Raw genomic sequence first — 24,447 nt, 5'->3', positions numbered from 1 at the left:
CTTATTGCGCCTTCTGTGGCCTGGAGTGGTGTTTTTTTATGCACAGAAATAGGACTGAGTGATTTTTCAAACATTTTTCACATTTTTTTCTCATATTGAAAAATCATATTTTTCAGTTTAGTTTTATTTGGCCTTTTTAAAAAACATATAAAACGTGTCTTTCAGCATTATCTTTTGAACATAAATCAGGCAGACATTAAATCATTGACATTAAACACACAACAAAGTCAAATTTCTTCCTCCAAAGCCTGAACTCTGCTCCAGACCACGTGTTTTTACAGAAGTCTGGCTTTGGGCTTCTCGTTTAACAAAACCCAAACCGATCATCGTCGATTAGAACTGAACGAGTCGCGATGGCGATTAAAATTGACCCTAAACAGCTCTGTGCTCTCCACTGGGATATTAACGCTTATGTAGTCAATAATCATCAGAACTCGCTCATTTGTGCTAAAACTGTACCTCTCTCTTTCTCTGCTCTTAAATGTCATGGCAACACTGTGACTGTAAAATAAAGTTGTCATGAAATAAGTATTCTGCTGTGGTGGCTGTTCACTAGTCCCAGGGTTAGGGCTTAGAGGTTAGGTTTTAGGGCTTAGAGTTAGGGTTAGGGGTTAGAGTCTTAGGGTTAGGGGTTAGGGTTCGGACTTGTGAGCCTTCAGATTTGTGGGGGTTAGGGTTATGGGTTGGGGTTAGGGTTCAGACTTGTGAGCCTTTGGACTTGTTAGGGTTAGGGGTTAGGGTTAAGGGTTAGGGGTTAGGGTTCGGACTTGTGAACCTTCAGACTTGTTAGGGTTAGGGGTTAGGGTTAAGGGTCAGGGGTTAGGGGTTAGGGTTCGGACTTGTGAACCTTCGGACTTGTTAGGGTTAGGGGTTAGGGTCAGGGGTTAGGGGTTAGGGTTCGGACTTGTGAACCTTCGGACTTGTTAGGGTTAGGGGTTAAGGGTTAGGGGTTAGGGTTCAGACTTGTGAACCTTCGGACTTGTTAGGGTTAGGGGTTAAGGGTTAGGGGTTAGGGGTTAGGGTTCAGACTTGTGAGCCTTTGGACTTGTTAGGGTTAGGGGTTGGGGTTAGGGTTAGGGTTAGGGTTAGGGGTTAAGGGTTAGGGTTAGGGTTAGGGTTCGGACTTGTGGGGGTAGGGGTTAAGGGTTAGGGGTTAGGGTTCGGACTTGTGGGGTTAGGGGTTAGGGTTCGGACTTGTGAGCCTTCGGACTTGTGGGGTGGAACCTCCGCTGTAATAACATGAAACATCGACCCCCAAAGTACAATGTAATAACAAACTCTAACAGATTATTACAAAGTGCAATACATTGTACTTGACTTAGTGTGTACTTTGTATCAAATATAACAATTGCCAAAGTTGTACACAATATACTTTGAATCAGAGATAGATTATAGTTTGTTTTGAACATGTTTGTATCTCCTCGCAGTACAACACATGTGGCTCCTCCGCTCAAGGGCCCGTGTCTTGGCAGAGGCTTTTGAGTAGGAGTTTTGGATCATGTACAGAACCCGGATTATCAAATATACATTACAGCGCTTTAGCTCCTGCGCGCGCTCCCTCCTCGCCGCTAATTGCTGGTCTCACTGTGCTCTGTAATTTCATGCTCGGTGTCAGCGTTTGTCTTTCACGCTACAAGAGAAGCCGAGCGGTTTGTGTACGGAGAGCGCTCAGGCTGGTGCGGCGCTCGTCCAAAGGTCCAGAGGCGTTTTTACCACAATCAAACCTGTTTTAGTTTGTCTGTTACTGGTGCACTTTTCTCACCTTGTCTTGTGCTCTTCATCCAGGACACAGTTTACATCAGTGGTGTGCTAATACAGTCAATATTGTGTACTCACTGTGAGGATATTTTTATTTTTGTGACATTTGTTGCATGTTCAGAGAATCTAAATGTGTTCACGCGATGCATTTTGACACTGTTTTGATGATTAAATTTGGAGTATTCCCTGTTAAGTTTGTGCAGGCAGTGGTTTAACACAGAAATACTGTTGTTAAAATGTATTTGGTTCTTATAAAACAGTGATTATTATTATTATTTATGAAGCACATTTTATAAACAAGGCTGTTCTCAAAGTGTTGCACACAATTGACAAAAATAAAATACAAAATAATATACCGTATTTTCCGGACTATAACTTTTTCATAGTTTTTGCCGGGGTGCGACTTATACTCGTTTTTTTCTTCTCTATTATGCATTTTTTTGGCTGGTGCGACTTATAGTCCCAAAAATACGGTACAAAGCCCATTATTACTCAAATTGGATAAACAAATGTAAAATAATAATATAACTAATAATAAAATGAATAAATAAACTGTGAAATACTTCAAACCAAATGTAGAACAATTTGAAAAGTCAATAAAAGGACACAGAAGACCACACAACTCAACAATAAAAGCTGGTCTTTAAACACATAAACACATATGGATTATTGCGTGTATCGCGAGTTTGTAATATTATTCTATCATGTATCGCATTTTAATCGTGAGGAACCAGTTTACAGTCAGTTATTTGATAGACAGTTTGTACTTGTAACACTTTGTATAAAGGGCTGACAAAAAAACAATCACACTTTTTCCTCATATCGATCGATTACTATTTTAAAAACACATAAACATGGTGTTGGATATTCATTTCCAGAACAAACATGATACATTTTTAGTATTACTAGCCATTTAAAACCAAAAAAATAGTCAAACTCTTCCTGTAAAAATATAAACTCTGCTCCAACGCTGTTTTTTTACTCACATTACTTCAACATTTAGTTCAGACAGAAGATCATTCCTGTCGAGTGTCAGCTTTTATTCAACCACTTAGCACATTTTTCATCGAAGAAGCAATACATTTACACCGCTTTATCGTTCTGTTTTGTAGAAAAAGCTGTACTTGCTGTAAACATCGCCGTATTGACATAAGAGCGGTTCGATTAACTGCATTTCAACACAAACACACGTGGAGTCCAGACATTACACTCTAAACACGCCTTTGGTCTTCATAAGTGCAGCCTTGACTACTCTATTCACTGTAATACGTCTTTAATTTCACCATTGTACCTTGTGCGGATCGTTGTGTTTCACTGTAAGAAGAAAAGACGGCGCTGGAAGCAAAGCGTTGATTGGAAAATGCTCGGGGATAATCACGCCGTTTGCAGAGGCTAAATTACCGCTTTTGTGCGGCGGTCCACGCTGAGGTCAGAGGGTGGTGTTGTTGAAGCTGTTTCCTGTCATGAACGTGCTGGAATTCTCTTTTACGGTGGAGTATTTTGCCACCTGCTTGTTTCCAGTTGCGGGAAATATCTCCAGTATGACTTCAAACGTGTGTATTTATTCAGTAAAATACAGAGATGTAACTCGGCCTGGTTTAATACTGTAATGTAATAATACTGCAAAGTCATGACATCTTCGTTAGGACTGGGTCATTCCTGTGATATCCTGATTCAATGTTTCTCTAATTATTGCAGTTCGATAATCAAACAGACCCTCCACCAAAAATGTTAAATATTGCACTTTTTATTTGAGAAGTTTTGACTTTTCAATGATTATGAAATGCCTACGTCATAAGGCGCTGGTACAGCTGGCAGCCCGGTGTAAGCGCTCTCTCTTCTTTCTCACACTTATTGTGCTTTATCTCCTATATTTTGTAAATATAGTTAGTATATTTTTTCTATTTTACTGTACGATAGGGACAAGCGCTGGAATAGTTTTTTAATTCAACTGTTTTTGACTTGAGCGTTTTTCGTTGTGTTGTTGTGATGTGAGCTAGCTCTGAGCTAGCCCCTAGCCCCCCCCGCGCCCTCCGGCCGCGCTAAAGTACGGCGTGTCGTCGGTACACGTTTATATACACGTTTATATGAAAGAGGAACTTCACGAACGATCGGGACACGCACTGGAATCGCTTTAAATTAACTTGTTTTGACTTTATTCGGCTGGATTGAGTGTTTTCGTCGTGTCGTTGCGATGTGTCTTGGCTCTGAGTCCCCCGGTCCCGGCCCCGCCCCCCGGCTCCGGCCCCGCCCCCGGCTCCGGCCCGCCCCGCCCCCGGCCGGCGCCGTACCGCGTTTACACAAAGGAGGAACTCATGAAACTGCGGAGAACAGTCGTCTTACCTGGAGATCGTCACGTTATCCCGGCGCAATACTGACCTAACCTAATACTGATGTGCAATTCTGTCATATGTGCAATTACTGTGAAATTCATGTGCAATCTATGTGCTGTCGTGACACATATTCATGTGCAATTACTGTCGGGATCACATGCAATGGTATTTATTTATTTATTTATTTATTTGTCTATGGGAGTTTTTATTTATTTATAGGAGATCTTCTACTGAAAGTGTTTTTCAGACTTCCTATAAGTGATCTGTTCTTGTGGATCTACCTCTGTATCTACCTGCGTTGCACCAATGAAATTTCCCCATGTGGGACAATAAAGGAATATCTTATCTTATCTTATCTTATCTTATTATTAATTTCAACATATTTTCATTTTTTCAAGCTAAATGCTCTGTTTATGTGGCTTATTCAGGGGATATGTTTTTTCCTTCAAAACATATATCGAAACCTTTCAAATAACAATATACAGTAAAAAACATTTATTGGATTATTAAAGATTTATAATCTAATCCTGGACAAGACCAAAGCAAAACCAGTTTACATCAGGGCTCAAACCAGGACCAAACCAGAAAGAGTGTGAACGCAAAAAAACCAATACTTTTGTTGGATCGTTTTTTGCTCTGTGTTGTATTTTTTTGGTTCTGTGTTGGATGTTTTTTTTACTCTATATTGGATTGTTTTTTGCTCTGTATTTGATAGTTTTTTTGGTCTGTATTGGATAGTTTTTAACTCTGTGTTGGATGTTTTTTTTCTCTGTATTAGATCATTTTTTAATTCTGTATTCGATCATTTTTTTGGTCTGTTTTGGATAGTTTTTCCTCTGTGTTTGCTCATTTTTTGCTCTGTATTAGATAGTTTTTTGCTCTGTATTAGATAGTTTTTTGCTCCGTATTAGATCATTTTTTACACTGTATTAGATCATTTTTTTACTCTGTATTGGATTGTTTTTTTACTCTGTATTGGATTGTTTTTTGCTGTGTTGTTGTGAATCGCTCCCCCCGCTCGTGTCCGCCCCCGTGCCCCCCCAGCTCGTGCCCGCCCCCGTGCCCCCCCGCTCGTCCCCGCCCCCGTGCCCCCCCCCCCCCGCTCGTCCCCGCCCCTGTGCCCCCCCGCTCGTCCCCGTGCCCCCCCCCGCTCGTCCCCGCCCCCGTGCCCCCCCCCGGTGCTCGTGGGACCAGCTCAGAGTGCATTACGCCTCATTCACAGCCTCCCGCTCTTATCTCGCTCATGTTTATGGGCCTGTAATGCCGCGCGCCGTTTATGCAGTTTATTTGTTGGCGCTGGAGGCTCGACCCCCGGCTCACCCCCAAACCTCCCCAACGCGCTCGTTTCTCGCACAGGAAACCGCACAGACAGGCCAGGCTTTTCTGGGTCTCAGGTGGAACATGGCTCTAACGCTGTAATGTAGAGAGTGTGGTCCGTGGTCATTTTGGTCACAATCGTTCACAGATTATACAAATTCACTGCCATCTGGAAGTCGTTTCAGATGGAACACATCGATTTCAATAACAGCAATTTCAATGACGACATAATATACAAAACAATGTAAACGATTGTTCTTTAAATTCTGTTCACGTGGTCCTCTGCCTCTGAGCCTCAGAAAACACTCCGTTTGAATTGTCCCGGATTCGTAACGTCAAAGATAGAGATCCGAGGTCTCCCGTGCCGTCCATAAATCATCACCAGGCTCGTTCTGTCAGCAAATCGTGTTCGTTACAACTGCGTGCTTTATTAGCATGTTGGGGGCAAGCTAGCTTTTGTTTATTTGTTTATTTGTCAGTTTAATCAGAATGAAACGTACTTTTAAAACACTTTCCTTCATCAAATCCCTTTTTTCTGCAGTGAAATGGAGGATATAGTTTGTTCTAACGTTGGTTGCAGTTGTGTTGGGTGTCTCCGTCTCCATGGCGATGTTATTGTCTGAAATGTTCCACAGTATGACATTAAACGTATCCATTTTGCATTTATTCTATTGAATATGTTTTCTTGCAAGTCCAAAAATGACTTGAATTAAACGTGTATTCTACGTTCTTGCACACTCGCCTCGCCACAGATCTGACCGGTAACTCAGCCACATCTCGTCACTTGTGTGTCAAAGGAGATGGACACGTTTTGTGCTCCTTTAATGTGAAATTCTCTCTTAATTTTACTCTTTAAAATGGTTCTAACACAAATCCTGATTACGTTCTATAATAAAGAGAAGAAGAAACTGTTTAAAGCTAACTGTAACGCTAAAGTGACGTAACGCACCTGAAGTAGCATTTAGCTTCATTCACGCTACTTTGATGAATCCAGGTTGGAACGTCGTCTTCTCAGAACATTCCAGGACGTCTTGATGCGGCGCATTAACAAACAGTTGATAACAACAACAACTATTCTAGTCACAAAGACATATCATGACCTCATGGGCTTTGTAACACCAAAGCAATGGAAGGAGTACTTTTACGGACTACGACAGAGTCTGAGGACTACGAAAAGTCTGAGGAATAAAGTCTGGCGGTAATGCAACAATTGGATGCCAACCGCCATAAAACAACAACAACAACAACAAACAGTTGATTTTAAAATAATGTCATTCCCTTTGCTCTCAGTTTCTCCGGCGTCTCCCAAGGCTGTGGCGAAGCTATTGTTTTTTATCTCAAATACCAGTTAAATACCAAAGTAAAGGTACTCAAGAGCATACAGGCCAATAACAATACAAATACTGTATGATATGTGTATTCATTTGTATTGATTTATTCATGTTTATTCATTGATTTAAAGGACATTGCACATTAATCAATATCAAACAATGTAAAAGTGCCCAATTTAGCTGATATATTCTGATTTGCATCTATAGTCCCTTTGCCAGGTGTGAAAAATACGTCGTAAAAGTGAATACAGGTGAATATGACACATAAAAATGACAAAAGTATGCAATTATATACAATCAATGCTGCGTTTCCACCTTCAAGTCTATGAAACTTCCTATTGTTTCATTCACAACGACGTCAAGTACCAACACATTTTGTCCATTCAACCTTTTTCTCACACATTATCAAGAGATCTATAAGAGTGGGAGTCTTTTACCTCTTCTTCTCTCCCTCTCTCCTCCTCCTCCTCTCCTCCTCTCTCCTTTATTGATGATTAGCTGATGTTGTGGAGAGGGAGCAGGTGTAATTAAGGATCTGGGCTGCTCTGTCAGTTCTGCTCAGCGCCCGCACCGAGAGCACCAGACCAAGCGATGGCGCTAATAAGGCTTCATACTGTAAACAACACGCACACCTGGACAGCACCGGGCCCCCGAGGGACAAGAGCCGGTTGATGAAGAAAGAAAGTTTGGAGAGAACAGAGGGATAGTTCAGAGGAGAAAAGTTTGTGGAATGTTGTGTTTTACGGTAGATTTTGTCTTTTCTTTGCGTTGCTTTGCTTTTGGTAAGATAATGTGTGTTGATATGTTAGCGGAGGGTGTAAGGACTCCCCCTGCTGGAGCACAGGGGTATGACACAGTTTTTGCCAGTTTAATCAGAAAGAAACATACTTTTAAAACACTTTCAGTCATCAAATCGCTTTGTTCTGCAGTGAAATGGAGGATGTAGTTGGTTCTAACGTTGGTTGCAGTTGTGTCAAATGTCACTCGTCTTATAGATGCATCATGTCACATTTCTGGTCGGGTGTCTCTGTCTCCATGGAGATGTTATTGTCTGAAATGTACCACACTGCTCAGGCTTTGAGACATACAATCACCTTCAGACCGTTCTATTTTGTTCATTTTACATTGCATTGTATTTATTTTGATCATTTATTTGACAAAAATCTCAGCTCGTTCAAAGCGACAGAGCGCTAAAACCCGCCTCTGTTAGCATGTTAGCATATAGCGGCGGTAAGTTAACTGTTTACTTCCTCTGTCCGCGAAAGCACCAGATTGAACCGCCCGGATTGAACCGCCCGAGTCGATAGTATTTTGAGAATCGTCCCATTCCTCGTGTGCACGTGACGATAACAACTAAGCGCCATATCGTGTTGTTGTGGATAGTTTAATTTCCTGTGCCGCTCGCTCTGCATATCTCCTCTCAGTTACCCCGGCGTGTGCGTGTGTGTTTGTGGTGTGTTTGGGGTGAGTTTGTGGTGTGTTTGTGGTGTGTTTGTGGTGTGTTTGTCGTGTGGTTGTGGTGTGTTTGGGGTGAGTTTGTGGTGTGTTTGTGGTGAGTTTGTGGTGTGTTTGTGGTGTGTTTGTGGTGTGTTTGTGGTGTGTTTGTGGTGTGTTTGTCGTGTGTTTGTCGTGTGGTTGTGGTGAGTTTGTGGTGTGTTTGTGGTGTGTTTGTGGTGAGTTTGTGGTGTGTTTGTGGTGTGTTTGGGGTGAGTTTGTGGTGTGTTTGTGGTGTGTTTGTGGTGTGTTTGTGGTGTGTTTGTGGTGTGTTTGTCGTGTGTTTGTCGTGTGGTTGTGGTGAGTTTGTGGTGTGTTTGTGGTGTGTTTGTGGTGAGTTTGTGGTGTGTTTGTGGTGTGTTTCTGGTGTGTTTGGGGTGAGTTTGTGGTGTGTTTGTGGTGTGTTTGTGGTGTGTTTGTGGTGTGTTTGTGGTGTGTTTGTGGTGTGTTTGTGGTGTGTTTGGGGTGAGTTTGTGGTGTGTTTGTGGTGTGTTTGTGGTGTGTTTGTGGTGTGTTTGTGGTGTGTTTGTCGTGTGTTTGTCGTGTGGTTGTGGTGAGTTTGTGGTGAGTTTGTGGTGTGTTTGTGGTGAGTTTGTGGTGTGTTTGTGGTGTGTTTGTGGTGTGTTTGTGGTGTGTTTGGGGTGAGTTTGTGGTGTGTTTGTGGTGTGTTTGTGGTGTGTTTGTGGTGTGTTTGTGGTGTGTTTGTCGTGTGTTTGTGGTGTGTTTGTCGTGTGGTTGTGGTGAGTTTGTGGTGTGTTTGTGGTGTGTTTGTGGTGAGTTTGTGGTGTGTTTGTGGTGAGTTTGTGGTGTGTTTGTGGTGAGTTTGTGGTGTGTTTGTGGTGTGTTTGTGGTGTGTTAGTTGTGTGTTTGTGGTGAGTTTGTGGTGTGTTTGTGGTGTGTTTGTGGTGAGTTTGTGGTGTGTTTGCGGTGAGTTTGCGGTGTGTTTGTGGTGTGTTTGTGGTGAGTTTGTGGTGTGTTTGTGGTGTGTTTGTGGTGTGTTTGTGGTGAGTTTGTGGTGTGTTTGTGGTGTGTTTGTGGTGTGTTTGTGGTGTGTTTGTGGTGTGTTTCTGGTGTGTTTGTGGTGAGTTTGTGGTGAGTTTGTGGTGTGTTTGTGGTGTGTTTGTGGTGAGTTTGTGGTGTGTTTGTGGTGTGTTTGTGGTGAGTTTGTGGTGTGTTAGTTGTGTGTTTGTGGTGAGTTTGTGGTGAGTTTGTGGTGTGTTTGTGGTGTGTTTGTGGTGAGTTTGTGGTGTGTTTGTGGTGTGTTTGTGGTGTGTTTGTGGTGAGTTTGTGGTGTGTTTGTGGTGTGTTTGTGGTGAGTTTGTGGTGTGTTTGTGGTGTGTTTGCGGTGAGTTTGTGGTGAGTTTGTGGTGTGTTTGTGGTGTGTTTGTGGTGAGTTTGTGGTGTGTTTGTGGTGTGTTTGTGGTGAGTTTGTGGTGTGTTTGTGGTGTGTTTGTAGTGAGTTTGTGGTGAGTTTGTGGTGTGTTTGTGGTGCGTTTGTGGTGTGTTTGTGGTGTGTTTGTGGTGAGTTTGTGGTGTGTTTGTGGTGTGTTTGTGGTGTGTTTGTTGTGTGTTTGTGGTGTGTTTGTGGTGAGTTTGTGGTGTGTTTGTGGTGAGTTTGTGGTGTGTTTGTGGTGTGTTTGTAGTGAGTTTGTGGTGAGTTTGTGGTGTGTTTGTGGTGAGTTTGTGGTGTGTTTGTGGTGTGTTAGTTGTGTGTTTGTGGTGAGTTTGTGGTGTGTTAGTTGTGTGTTTGTGGTGAGTTTGTGGTGTGTTTGTGGTGAGTTTGTGGTGTGTTTGTGGTGTGCTAGTTGTGTGTTTGTGGTGAGTTTGTGGTGTGTTTGTGGTGAGTTTGTGGTGTGTTTGTGGTGTGCTAGTTGTGTGTTTGTGGTGTGTTTGTGGTGTGTTTGTGGTGTGTTAGTTGTGTGCTAGTTGTGTGTTTGTGGTGTGTTTGTGGTGTGTTAGTTATGTGTTAGTTGTGTGTTTGTGGTGTGTTTGTGGTGAGTTTGTGGTGAGTTTGTGGTGTGTTTGTGGTGTGTTTGTGGTGAGTTTGTGGTGAGTTTGTGGTGAGTTTGTGGTGTGTTTGTGGTGAGTTTGTGGTGAGTTTGTGGTGAGTTTGTGGTGTGTTTGTGGTGAGTTTGTGGTGTGTTTGTGGTGAGTTTGTGGTGAGTTTGTGGTGTGTTTGTGGTGAGTTTGTGGTGTGTTTGTGGTGTGTTTGTAGTGAGTTTGTGGTGAGTTTGTGGTGTGTTTGTGGTGAGTTTGTGGTGTGTTTGTGGTGTGTTAGTTGTGTGTTTGTGGTGAGTTTGTGGTGTGTTTGTGGTGTGTTAGTTGTGTGTTTGTGGTGAGTTTGTGGTGTGTTTGTGGTGAGTTTGTGGTGTGTTTGTGGTGTGCTAGTTGTGTGTTTGTGGTGAGTTTGTGGTGTGTTTGTGGTGAGTTTGTGGTGTGTTTGTGGTGAGTTTGTGGTGTGTTTGTGGTGTGTTTGTGGTGTGTTAGTTGTGTGCTAGTTGTGTGTTTGTGGTGTGTTTGTGGTGTGTTTGTGGTGAGTTTGTGGTGTGCTAGTTGTGTGTTTGTGGTGTGTTTGTGGTGTGTTAGTTGTGTGCTAGTTGTGTGTTTGTGGTGTGTTAGTTGTGTGTTAGTTGTGTTTTTGTGGTGTGTTTGTGGTGAGTTTGTGGTGAGTTTGTGGTGTGTTTGTGGTGAGTTTGTGGTGAGTTTGTGGTGTGTTTGCGGTGAGTTTGTGGTGTGTTTGTGGTGTGTTTGTGGTGAGTTTGTGGTGTGTTTGTGGTGTGTTAGTTGTGTGTTTGTGGTGAGTTTGTGGTGAGTTTGTGGTGTGTTTGTGGTGTGTTTGTGGTGTGTTTGTGGTGTGTTAGTTGTGTGTTTGTGGTGAGTTTGTGGTGAGTTTGTGGTGTGTTTGTGGTGAGTTTGTGGTGAGTTTGTGGTGTGTTTGCGGTGAGTTTGTGGTGTGTTTGTGGTGTGTTTGTGGTGTGTTTGTGGTGAGTTTGTGGTGTGTTTGTGGTGAGTTTGTGGTGTGTTTGTGGTGAGTTTGTGGTGAGTTTGTGGTGAGTCTGTGGTGTGTTTGTGGTGAGTTTGTGGTGTGTTTGTGGTGTGTTAGTTGTGTGCTAGTTGTGTGTTTGTGGTGTGTTTGTGGTGTGTTAGTTGTGTGCTAGTTGTGTGTTAGTTGTGTGTTTGTGGTGTGTTTGTGGTGAGTTTGTGGTGTGTTTGTGGTGAGTTTGTGGTGTGTTAGTTGTGTGCTAGTTGTGTGTTTGTGGTGTGTTTGTGGTGTGTTAGTTGTGTGCTAGTTGTGTGTTTGTGGTGTGTTTGTGGTGTGTTAGTTGTGTGCTAGTTGTGTGTTAGTTGTGTGTTTGTGGTGTGTTTGTGGTGAGTTTGTGGTGAGTTTGTGGTGTGTTTGTGGTGAGTTTGTGGTGAGTTTGTGGTGTGTTAGTTGTGTGCTAGTTGTGTGTTTGTGGTGTGTTTGTGGTGTGTTAGTTGTGTGCTAGTTGTGTGTTAGTTGTGTGTTTGTGGTGTGTTTGTGGTGAGTTTGTGGTGTGTTTGTGGTGAGTTTGTGGTGTGTTAGTTGTGTGCTAGTTGTGTGTTTGTGGTGTGTTTGTGGTGTGTTAGTTGTGTGCTAGTTGTGTGTTTGTGGTGTGTTTGTGGTGTGTTAGTTGTGTGCTAGTTGTGTGTTAGTTGTGTGTTTGTGGTGTGTTTGTGGTGAGTTTGTGGTGAGTTTGTGGTGTGTTTGTGGTGAGTTTGTGGTGAGTTTGTGGTGTGTTAGTTGTGTGCTAGTTGTGTGTTTGTGGTGTGTTTGTGGTGTGTTAGTTGTGTGCTAGTTGTGTGTTAGTTGTGTGTTTGTGGTGTGTTTGTGGTGAGTTTGTGGTGTGTTTGTGGTGTGTTTGTGGTGTGTTAGTTGTGTGCTAGTTGTGTGTTTGTGGTGTGTTTGTGGTGTGTTAGTTGAGTGTTTGTGGTGTGTTTGTGGTGTGTTAGTTGTGTGCTAGTTGTGTGTTTGTAGTGTGTTTGTGGTGTGTTAGTTGTGTGCTAGTTGTGTGTTTGTGGTGTGTTTGTGGTGTGTTAGTTGTGTGTTAGTTGTGTGTTTGTGGTGTGTTTGTGGTGTGTTTGTGGTGAGTTTGTGGTGTGCTAGTTGTGTGTTTGTGGTGAGTTTGTGGTGTGTTTGTGGTGAGTTTGTGGTGTGTTTGTGGTTTGTTAGTTGTGTGCTAGTTGTGTGTTTGTGGTGAGTTTGTGGTGAGTTTGTGGCGTGTTTGTGGTGAGTTTGTGGTGTGTTAGTTGTGTGCTAGTTGTGTGTTAGTTGTGTGTTTGTGGTGTGTTTGTGGTGAGTTTATGGTGTGTTTGTGGTGTGCTAGTTGTGTGTTTGTGGTGAGTTTGTGGTGTGTTTGTGGTGTGTTAGTTGTGTGTTTGTGGTGAGTTTGTGGTGTGTTTGTGGTGAGTTTGTGGTGTGTTTGTGGTGTGTTAGTTGTGTGTTTGTGGTGAGTTTGTGGTGTGTTTGTGGTGAGTTTGTGGTGAGTTTGTGGCGTGTTTGTGGTGAGTTTGTGGTGAGTTTGTGGCGTGTTTGTGGTGAGTTTGTGGTGTGTTTGTGGTGTGTTTGTGGTGTGTTAGTTGTGTGCTAGTTGTGTGTTTGTGGTGTGTTTGTGGTGTGTTAGTTGTGTGCTAGTTGTGTGTTAGTTGTGTGTTTGTGGTGTGTTTGTGGTGTGTTAGTTGTGTGTTTGTGGTGAGTTTGTGGTGTGTTTGTGGTGAGTTTGTGGTGTGTTTGTGGTTTGTTAGTTGTGTGCTAGTTGTGTGTTTGTGGTGAGTTTGTGGTGAGTTTGTGGCGTGTTTGTGGTGAGTTTGTGGTGTGTTTGTGGTGAGTTTGTGGTGTGTTAGTTGTGTGCTAGTTGTGTGTTAGTTGTGTGTTTGTGGTGTGTTTGTGGTGAGTTTGTGGTGTGTTTGTGGTGTGCTAGTTGTGTGTTTGTGGTGAGTTTGTGGTGTGTTTGTGGTGTGTTAGTTGTGTGTTTGTGGTGAGTTTGTGGTGTGTTTGTGGTGAGTTTGTGGTGTGTTTGTGGTTTGTTAGTTGTGTGCTAGTTGTGTGTTTGTGGTGAGTTTGTGGTGAGTTTGTGGCGTGTTTGTGGTGAGTTTGTGGTGTGTTTGTGGTGAGTTTGTGGTGAGTTTGTGGTGTGTTTGTGGTGAGTTTGTGGTGTGTTAGTTGTGTGCTAGTGGTGAGTTTGTGGTGTGTTAGTTGTGTGCTAGTGGTGAGTTTGTCGTGTGTTTGTTGATAAAACCGCACCGTTGTTGACTTGTCTGTTTCTCGTCTCTCGTCTCCAGAGAAAGTGAGCGTGCTGTCGGCTTTGATCGCCCCGTTCAAATACATGAGTCCAGGGACCAGCAGCAGCACCAGCGAGGAGGACGAGGACACGCTCAGTGAGTCGCACATCTCACACACACATGACTGTGCGGGTGGGACTGTTTTTTTACTCCAAAACCCAAGGAGGATGTTTATTTATTTTATTTATTTTATTTATTTTATTTATTTTATTTATTTTATTTGTTTTATTTGTTTTATTTTATTTATCTATTTTATTTATTACAGGGAGAGTGCATATTAAAAAACATCAAACACAATACTTTATTTAAATCCAAAAACGATATTTAAATATCAAAACTTAGTAATTTCCCCCCTTACTTTGACTGCAAAGGAAACAGTGGATGAGTTTAATGCCATATCGTGGAACTTTCCAGCCACAGCATCTTGCACGTTTAAATTGGTGCAATAAAAGGCCAAAAACCAAAGATCAATTCAAAAAAAAGGTTAATACGAGTGATAATGTGAATATCTCTCTCTAATACAAACGTCTGACTTTGTTTGCGCCGGCTCAAAGGGTTTAAAGGGTATAAATAATTTGGCTTAAGCAGAACTCCATCAATGCTGCGTTTAATCTGGGGCTGATTGCTCTGTCAGACTCTTAATTAATTATTTGAGAATGGCTGATTTGATTTGTACGGGTGTCAGCTTGTGTCACAATCATTCACGGCCGTTTTATGAACGAGGGCGACTGCCAACGTGAAATAATACCACTTCTCTCAAGCCAAAGTAAGACGCGCTTATGTATGTATTTGTTTATAATCTGTAAGTACATTTTAGTCCTCATTATCGAGCAGGAATATCCAAGTTAAACCAGTTATTCTTATTCTGAGAAATGGTTAATTGGTCCACAAACTGAGTGGTTAAAGTGCAAAGATTAAACACTTTACGCCTCAAGCTGTGTAATATCTGTTATGTGAGAGGACCAGGTACGACAGTGATCATTCTGATGGAAATATATCGATTTAGTGGACGTAATGTAACAAAAATATTATAAATATACTTGCAGATCCCATTTGTTGAGGTTCATAGTTTTCCCGGTCTTTCGAAACCTATTTTTTGTGCTGATTTGAAGCCTTAAATAAGAGGATTGAGTTATTTTTCCTTCAAAAGAGAAGCTATAGCGTCATTTAGCTACAACTAAATATGTTTTCAACCAACTATATCCCACATTTTACTTAATTTATCACATTCTGCACTTGTGATCCATCCCTAACAACAGCATTGCTTAATTCATTTAGATAAACCTCTTTAATACAAACGTAAAGGTGTAAAAAAGGTAAATATGCACATGCACGTAGCCTTTAGCGTGATCACAAATCGTCCCGTTGCTGAGTCATGATTGTGTTACTTTCACGTTTATCACAGACGAACAAAGGGGATTCTCTCCCGGCGAAGCGACCGCTCGGCGCACAATAAAATATAATGAACGAGTCTGATGCGGATTCTCTCGCCAGCGCCGCTTCAGAAGTGCGTTTGAGTGTTTTTAACCCGACGACGACCAAATCCTGCAAAAATGGGACCTTATCAGAGCGGTAATCTGCAGCACGAAAGGAGAGGAGAGGAGGGTTTGGCCCCAACGGGAGAACGCCGAGGAGGAGAGAGGAGAGAAGGAGAAAGGAGAGGAGAGCAGAGAAGGAGGATAGGAGAGAAGGAGAGGAGGAGGAGAGGAGAGAGGAGAGAAGGAGAAAAGGAGAGAAGGAGTGGAGAGAAGGAGAGAGGGGTGGGGAGAAGGAGAGAAGAGAAGGAGGAGAGAAGAGGAGAGGAGGAGAGAAGGAGAAAGGAGAGGAGAGAAGGAGGAGAGGAGAGAAGAAGAGGAGGAGGAGAGGAGAGAAGGAGAAAAGGAGAGGAGGAGAGAAGAGGAGAGGAGGAGAGAAGGAGAGGATGAGAGGAGAGAAGGAGAGGAGAGGAGAGAAGGAGGAGACGAGAGAAGGAGAGGAGAGAAGGAGGAGAGGAGAGAAGGAGGAGAGGAGAGGAGAGAGAAGAGAGGGAGGAGGAGAGAAGGAGAGAAGAGAAGGAGGAGAGAGGAGGAGAGGATGAGAGGAGAGAAGGAGAGGAGAGGAGAGAAGGAGAGGAGAGAAGGAGGAGACGAGAGAAGGAGAGGAGAGAAGGAGGAGAGGAGAGAAGGAGGAGAGGAGAGGAGAGGAGGAGGAGAGGAGAGAGAAGAGAAGGAGGAGGAGAGAAGGAGAGGAGAGGAGTGGCGAGAAGGAAAGAGGAGTGGGAAGAAGGAGAGAAGAGAAGGAGGAGAGGAGGAGAGGAGAGAAGGAGAAAGGAGAGGAGAGAAGGAGGAGAGGAGAGAAGGAGAAAAGGAGAGAAGGAGTGGAGAGAAGGAGAGAGGAGTGTAGAGAAGGAGAGAAAAGAAGGAGGAGAGAAGAGGAGAGGAGGAGAGAAGGAGAGGATGAGAGGAGAGAAGGAGAGGAGAGGAGAGAAGGAGAGGAGAGAAGGAGGAGAGGAGAGAAGGAGGAGAGGAGAGAAGGAGAGGAGGAGGAGAGGAGAGAAGGAGTGGAGAGAAGGAGAGAGGAGTGGAGAGGAGAGAGGAGTGGGGAGAAGGAGAGAAGAGAAGGAGGAGAGAAGAGGAGAGGAGTAGAGAAGGAGAGGAGAGAAGGAGAGGATGAGAGGAGAGAAGGTCAAGGAGAGGAGGAAGAAGGAGAGAAGGAGGAGAGGAGAGAAGGGGAGGAGGAGAGGAGAATGCCGAGAGCCCCGTGTGGCCAAAACACAGAGGAGAGGAGGAGAGGAGGAGAGGAGAACACCAAGGAGGAGAGAACGCCAAGCAGGAGAGGAAAGAAGGAGAGCAGAGAATGAGAGAAGGAGAGGAGAGAAGGAGGAGAGGAGAGGAGGAGGAGAGGAGAGAGAAGAGAAGGAGGAGGAGAGAAGGAGAGGAGAGAAGGAGAGGAGGAGGAGAGAAGGAGAAAGGAGAGGAGAGAAGGAGGAGAGAAGGAGGAGAGGAGAGAAGGAGAAAAGGAGAGAAGGAGTGGAGAGAAGGAGAGAGGAGTGGAGAGAAGGAGAGAAGAGAAGGAGGAGAGGAGGAGAGAAGGAGAGAAGAAGAAAGGAGAGGAGAGAAGGAGGAGAGGAGAGAATGAGAAAAGGAGAGAAGGAGTGGAGAGAAGGAGAGAGGAGTGGAGAGAAGGAGAGAAGAGAAGGAGGAGAGAAGAGGAGAGGAGGAGAGAAGGAGAGGATGAGAGGAGAGAAGAAGAGGAGAGAAGGAGGAGAGAAGGAGGAGAGGAGAGGAGGAGGAGAGGAGAGAAGGAGTGGAGAGAAGGAGAGAGGAGTGGAGAGGAGAGAGGAGTGGGGAGAAGGAGAGAAGAGAAGGAGGAGAGGAGAGGAGGAGAGAAGGAGAGGAGAGAAGGAGAGGATGAGAGGAGAGAAGAGAAGGTCAAGGAGAGGAGGATGAAGGAGAGAAGGAGGAGAGGAGAGAAGGGGAGGAGGAGAGGAGAATGCTGAGAGCCCCGTGTGGCCAAAACACAGAGGAGAGGAGAACGCCAAGGAGGAGAGAACGCCAAGCAGGAGAGGAAAGAAGGAGAGCAGAGAATGAGAGGAGAGAGGAGAAGAGGAGAAGGAGAGAAGGAGTGGGGAGAAGGAGAGAAGAGAAGGAGGAGAGAAGAGGAGGAGATAAGGAGAGAAGAGAAGGAGGAGAGGAGGAGAGAAGAGGAGGAGATAAGGAGAGAAGAGAAGGAGAGGATGAGAGGAGAGGAGAGAAGGTCAAGGAGAGGAGGAAAGAAGGAAAGAAAGAGGAGAGGAGAGAAGGAGAGAATGAGAGCAAAGAAGGAGAGGAAGATTCTTAAAGTTGTTTTTTTTGTACATTTGATCATGTGACTCATTCCCGGTGCTTTCAATCAATAATACACTTTATTCATAAATATTCTCTCTCTAGAAGCTCCAGGAACCATATTTAAACCTTTATTGGGCTGAAAACTGATCAAATAATCACAAGTCTCAGCCTCTGGTGGACGAGCTTCTCCAGGTTTGATCTCTTAGACAGAAGATGTCCTAAAGGGGCATATTTTAGATTGATAAGTGAAATATAAAAGTGACTCAGTACAAACATAACACCTCTTCACCTCCATCACTGACCTCCTCTTCACCTCCATCACTGACCTCCTCTTCACCTCCATCACTGACCTCCTCTTCACCTCCATCACTGACCTCCTCTTCACCTCCATCACTGACCTCCTCTTCACCTCCATCACTGACCTCCTCTTCACCTCCATCACTGACCTCCTCTTCACCTCCATCACTGACCTCCTCTTCACCTCCATCACTGACCTCCTCTTCACCTCCATCACTGACCTCCTCTTCACCTCCATCACTGACCTCCTCTTCACCTCCATCACTGACCTCCTCTTCACCTCCATCACTGACCTCCTCTTCACCTCCATCACTGACCTCCTCTTCACCTCCATCACTGACCTCCTCTTCACCTCCATCACTGACCTCCTCTTCACCTCCATCACTGACCTCCTCTTCACCTCCATCACTGACCTCCTCTTCACCTCCATCACTGACCTCCTCTTCTCACCTCAGGCACCAGCAGCGCCGAGGTGAAGGAGAACCGCAACATCCACAACCTGGAGGACCACTCTCTGGGCTCCACCGACTCCCTCTTCTGCTCCTCCAGAAGCAGCTCCAGCTCCGGCCTGAAGCGTAAGCGCCCCCTGGAGGAGGACACCAACGGCCACACGTGCCAACTGCGACTGGTCTACAAGAAGCTGTCCTGGTCCGACGCCCCCAAGAACGCCCTGGTGCAGCTGAACGAGCTCAAGCCGGGGCTGCAGTACCGGGTGGTCTCGCAGAGTGGCCCCGTGCACGCGCCCGTCTTCTCCATCGCCGTCGAGGTCAACGGCTTGACCTTCGAAGGCATGGGCCCGACCAAGAAAAAGGCCAAGATGCGCGCGGCGGAGCTGGCCTTGAAATCCTTCGTCCAGTTCCCGAACGCGCCGCAAGCCCACTTGGCCATGGGCAACATCACCAACCCGTCCGCCGACTTCACGTCAGACCAGGCGGACTTCCCCGACACGCTTTTCAAAGAGTTCGAAACCAACGCAGGCGACGATTTACTCTCCAACGAGCTGCTGAGACACGAGAGCTTGCTGAGACACACGTTGGACTTGATGGTCCAAGCTCAGCAAAGACTCGGGGGTATCGTCCCGCAAACGGACGCCCCGAAAAGTCCCGTGGCGGTGCTCAACGACCTGCGACCGGGACTGCGCTACGCCTGCCTGTCGGAGCGGGCGGAGGGGCGGAGGTTGCGTAGCTTTGTCATGGCGGTGCGGGTGGACGGACGGATTTTCGAAGGTTGCGGCCGCAGCAAGAAGCTGGCAAAGATCCAGGCGGCGCAGTGCGCGCTCCAGACGCTCTTCAACATCAGAGCGCCCCCCGATGGCAGGATGGCGCTCAAGCCCAGCAGGAAGACGTGTCCCCATTTACCGCAGGTACGCAGACACACGTCCACAGGGCTTAAGCCTCTTTGGCAGGCGCCCTGCGTCCTACAGAGGCCCGCAATGACCAAAACAGCGGGATGTGCCAAACACGCGCCAACAGGTAATTAAGAAGGGAGGAGAAAAGAGAGAATGGGGTGGGAAGGATGAGTGCAGATGACTCTGAGGGGCAAAACTGACCTATTTAAGTACTGAAAACCTACAGATTCTAAGGAGTGCATTAGAGTCTGGGCCATTGCTTAATCTAAAGTCAATTTTATTCACATTTTGGTCCCTGTTGACTGGTGTCTTGATTAGAACTGCTGTAGCAATGGTGTATTCCAGTTTTAGTCCTGGTTTAGCTCTGGCTTAGCCCTGGTTTACCTCTGGTTTAGTTCTGGTTTACCTCTGGTTTATCCCTGGTTTAGCTCTGGTTTATCCCTGGTTTAGCTCTGGTTTATCCCTGGTTTAGCTCTGGTGTATCCCAGGTTCACCACTGGTTTAGCCCTAGTTTAGCTCTGATTTAGCTCTGGTTTGGTGTGAATAGTTTGAAAAGCACTGAACTTGGTAAAACTTCACTCAGTAAATCTGAGTTAAATCAGTTTATTCCAAATGCAGCGGGACATTGACATTGACATGAGCAGAACAACCAGATCATTTCATGATCATGTGATTCTGGTTCACACGTCTGATCTGAGCCAGATCATCAGTGGATTTTCAGAGTAACTGTTATATTTGGAAGACAAAGTACAATCATTTTTAAAAGAAATATTTTAACTTTTAACATTTCCCTTGTTTGCATAATTTTGCCTGCTCAATGTGAGATTGTTTACATGACATTTCAATGATCTGATAACTCCAGAAATCAGATTTTTGGTGTTCACATTACTCACATTTTTACTCACAGCATCATGTTGAGCCCTGACCAGCCGGCTCTGACTGGGCAGCATCATTTACGAGGATTTAGTTTCTAGTTCTCAAATATTTGTTGATAACTATGATTAAATCTAAAATGTGTTGACGTTATGTTCCAAAACAAGGAGTTTTTAACCCAATTTAATTATTAATCGCACAAACAGTTGGAGGCAAAACACAGCGACTTATTAAACCTTATTTTCCATATTTCTTCTTGATTATTCACATCTCTCGTTCAGAGCGACGTGACACCTCCGCCCCAAACTCGTGCGCCGTGGAAGACATAATTGTGTTGTTGTGCTATGCTAACAGGAAACGCAGCAAATGAAGCTAATTATCGTCCCAAGGACCCAAAACTCTGCGTCCTCGCCCTTAACGGCTTTTTGGGGAGAATCTGGCGTGTTTGCCGACTTGTAATTGGACCTGGTTTTGTCATTTTGCAGGATCTCTTTGTTTGCTCGCGTGTGGCATCCCAGTGTCTACAAAACATTAATTTAATCTGTTGCCCAAAGGAGGGAAATGCAAGGGAGGGAATCGACAAACAAATCACCCCGGCTCAATCCCGCGCTCATTTGCTCAAATATGTAAATAGCAATCAGAAACAGGAAACGAGTTTAGGAGGAGAATTTAAAAAAGACAGAAAAAAAACGTGGAGGAATTGCAGAGCCTAAAGACACGGGCGGGATTAGCTGGGACTTGTTGACAGACGTTTTAGAACTTCATTTCAGCAGCAGAAATGTGTTTTCTTTTGAATTTTTTTAAGTACAAATTTAACTTAACTTGATTTTTTTTTTAAATAATTAAAGTGTAAATAAAGTGTATTAAGCTACACTGAACATGGAGCGCAGTGTTATAGGATCAATACACCTTCTTCTTCTTCTTCTTCTTCTTCTTCTTCTTCTTCTTCTTCTTCTTCTTCTTCTTCTTCTTCTTCTTATAACTCTAACCCAGTCCCTCTCCTCCTCCTCCAGACTCTCTCCTCCTCTCCAGACTCTCTCCTCCTCCTCCAGACTCTCTCCTCCTCCCCTCCAGACCCTCTCCTCCTCTCCAGACTCTCTCCTCCTCCCCTCCAGACCCTCTCCTCCCCTCCAGACCCTCTCCTCCCCCCCTCCGGACTCTCTCCTCCTCCCCTCCGGACTCTCTCCCCTGTGCTCCTCTGCCTGTGCCTCAGAAAAACCTGTTCTTCTCCCGTTTCCGCGGCTCCTAAAGGATTTTAACAGGATTTGCTGCAGTCGTTTAGATACAGAAATCTCTCGCTGTGGAGTTTCCCCAAAGTCGACTGCTCTGTCTGACTCTGGAGCCGGCGTTACGGATTTAGAAGTGGAAAAAACACGCACAAATGAGTCATGATGTAATGAGATGTGATTATAGCCTCAACTTCTCCTGTCGTGCTTACTTTACCAGTTTATGGCCCTGCAACATCCCTTACATTAGTTATCATTAGTTATTTACATTTGGTATTTTAATTATTTCTATATTGTAGTTTGTACTTATATACTTCTATATTGTACTTATTGTATATTGTAGATGTGTTAACTTGAAGCTGAAGATTGCCTACAAAATAGCCTCCATTAACCTAGGGCCTGTTATGCACAGAAAAAGTGTTAAGTTCTGCACAATTATACTTTTATTTAAATATATATTCCAAAAAATGCACTAACACAATCAAAAAAGGAGCGGGAAACAGAGAAAATCTTATGATACCTGCCCCTTTCTTCAATAAAATAGATGCTTCAAACACATTTTGTTAACATCAATAATCTATAATTCAATCATTCCTAACGTTTAGTGGTTTCTTTGTTATTCTTTTTTCAATCAATTCATATGACGATTGGTTGACGTTGTTTTGATACTCGATACACTCGATACCAATTTCATGGCCACACTGATAATAAAAAACTACTTTTTTAGAAAATAGAAGGACATTTTCAACTCTAAATAATAGTGCTTTCTTTATGTTTTCATGTGTTCTTAAACTGTGTCTGATGAAGCTCTAGATCATTCTACAACTGTCACATTTTGTCTTGTTTATGTGATTTAGTCTATTTTTTGTAACAATACTTGTGCAGAAGAGTTTCTAGTTTCAATACTTAGTTTGCAAATACTTATTGTAAATAATAGAATAGCATAAGAAATGTAGCTTTTTATTTTCACAATTACAGTCAACATTAAAGGCGGTCTGGACGATTTTTCGGTGATTTGAGAACGCAGGTGGAAGTGCACATGCGCACTCCCCCGTGTGGACTGATACAACACACACGTGCGTTTGTTTATTAGCGCAACGGAGCGCATCGCATCGCTCGTCTCCCGTAGATTTCTGTCCACTTCTGCGTCAGCTCGAACTGTCTTTCTCCGTCTTCATTTTGCCCCGTACACTGAGGGAACTATATTATGATAGATCCATGCGCTTAGGCACGCGGAAACGTGGGGACGAGCCTGACGCGGCTGCAGGTGAGCGATAGGTGCGTTTTATGATTGATACGTGGCAGGACAAATGATTTATCCACACCACGAGGAAATATGATAAAAAATTTGCTGAAAAAAATCGTCCATACCACCTTTAACCGCTTATGTCTCAATCACCACTTACATTTTTTGCTACAACATAAAACACATTAAATACAGTTAATCGTGGCATTCGGTGGCGTGACAATAAACAATGACAGGAGTTGAACCGTATTTCTTTTTGCGTTTGGTGTTGAACTGTTAATTACAGCTGTTGCGTTCACTAAACCGTCGTCTTCGTGTTCCGTGGCGTCCGGAGCAGATGTGGCGCTGCAGCCGGAGCCTCAGGACGGGGATAATAACGCTCAAGACAGAACGCCAACATTTAGACTCCAACAAATCTCCCTCAAGGCAACGGGTACAGGAGATGGAGTGTGCTCTGTGACAATTTAAACATTTACAAGAAATACATTACATTCAAGCGTTTAGAATTTACAAAAACAAAGCTAAGGCAGAAAATGTGGTGGCAAAATGCAATAAATTACCAATTACAATTACAAGGGATTCACCAGATTTTATATAAACATCGTCTAGTTAAAAATAAGAAAAATCTACATTAAAATAACTGAAAACTAATGACATAAGAAATCAATGTTGTCGTTTCTGTTTTTAAATGTATTCTTTTTGCCTGAATTGGGGATTTTCTGTTCAAACATTAAACTTTTTGCTCTTCCAGTTTGAATAATTGTGCAAAAATCGTAAAAATTCATCCACCTTCTTAGTATAACCTGAATTGTGTATTTTATTTTGGCGAGACTTTGACAGACTTGATCCACAAAGGAAATTACTTGTTCAAGAAACTCAATTGCACGTTAAAATTCCCCAAAAATGCCAATAAAATCAATAAATTACACGCCGTGCTCGTGGACTGTAAGTTTTATTGAATGTCACAAACAAACAGATTTTTAGATTATGGGTTATTTTACTGCAGCTTTAATTCCACTTTTCCCTCTAGTTTCGATCATTTATCCATTCCGTTTGAATTGAAACTTGATTGACAGCCATAACAACCAACTAGGCAGAAGAATCCACCTAGAACAGTGAACGAACTAGAGGTGCCATCGTTTTTTTTACCTCCAGAAAGTTGTATCCGTTCATCCATATTTATAGCGCGCCTCATGCATTTCCACCACAGCCCCTCGTACAAGTTCACGGTCGTCATTATTGAGAATAGCCTTGAATATGTTATAAAATGGCTGGCGAGCGGGCGGCACGCAGCTGAATGTGAAGGACAATCTCTTTAGCATTAGCGTTAGCAGCAAGCCGGCGGTGTGGAACAGGACAATGGGCGGCGGCATTAGAGCAGAGTCGTCGCTGGGCCGAGCCGGAGACTCTTAAATCTCACCCAGCTAATGAAAAATTGAGGGGAAGCGCGGCGAACGTCAGGACAGACCTCCGCGACCCGAGCCGGCGCACGAATAATACAAGCGCACAATGCTGTCTGCAGGTGGTACAATACGTTTATTGCATTTAAAGGGGCGCTGTGTAACTTTTTCTGTGAGGTTAGGGTCTGTCACGGTGGAGAGGTGGTTGTTTTCTCTGGAACGGTGTCCATGTTCCTTTTATTCAATTAAAATCCAATTAAAACATTTCTATTGCTCCAAAAATCTTAAAAACGTGTATTTACTGTGAGCGGGGGTCGCCTCTCCACAGATCTGGCGTCTCATTCATAAAGCGTGCGTCTGATTTGGGTTTCATAAATGAGGCAGAAGTCGATCCGAGCGAAGCTAGAACTAGAACCAGAAGGTTGCAAGTTTGAAGATGATTATGTTTACGCACACTTTTCAGTAATAAAGTTTAATAAATGAGACCTCTGACCTGTGCCTCGGAGATGGATGAGTTTAATGCCATGTGGTGGAACATTCCGGGCACAGCAGTGACCTCTACAAGCCGGCGACGTAGCTCCATTATCGCAAAACGTAACAAAAATCCAACAAAAATCCATCGCATACAATGAAATGCAAAAGTGAAGGTGAAAAAGTTGAGTACACAAGGCCTCGTTGCCTCGTCTCATTGCCTCGTCTCGTTGCCTCGTCTCGTTG

General features: G+C 44.0%; 1 protein-coding gene across 1 annotated transcript in view; it reads left to right on the top strand.

The window, feature by feature from the left end:
• adarb2 (adenosine deaminase RNA specific B2 (inactive)) overlaps window positions 1–24,447 on the top strand; it is a 352,690-nt gene that overhangs the window by 216,695 nt on the left and 111,548 nt on the right. The window contains exons 3-4 of the mRNA XM_072450488.1: window positions 13,535–13,630; window positions 18,093–19,000. Coding sequence (XP_072306589.1) covers window positions 13,535–13,630; window positions 18,093–19,000 — 1,004 coding nt within the window. The remainder of the gene's footprint in view (window positions 1–13,534; window positions 13,631–18,092; window positions 19,001–24,447) is intronic.

This window comes from Eucyclogobius newberryi, unplaced genomic scaffold, assembly GCF_026437365.1.
Source record: "Eucyclogobius newberryi isolate DKJ021-1_F unplaced genomic scaffold, fEucNew1.0.hap1 SCAF_18, whole genome shotgun sequence".
Taxonomy (NCBI): Eukaryota; Metazoa; Chordata; class Actinopteri; order Gobiiformes; family Gobiidae; genus Eucyclogobius; species Eucyclogobius newberryi.
The sequence above is the reverse complement of the archived record's forward strand: the minus strand, read 5'-3'. Positions and strand labels throughout refer to the sequence as shown.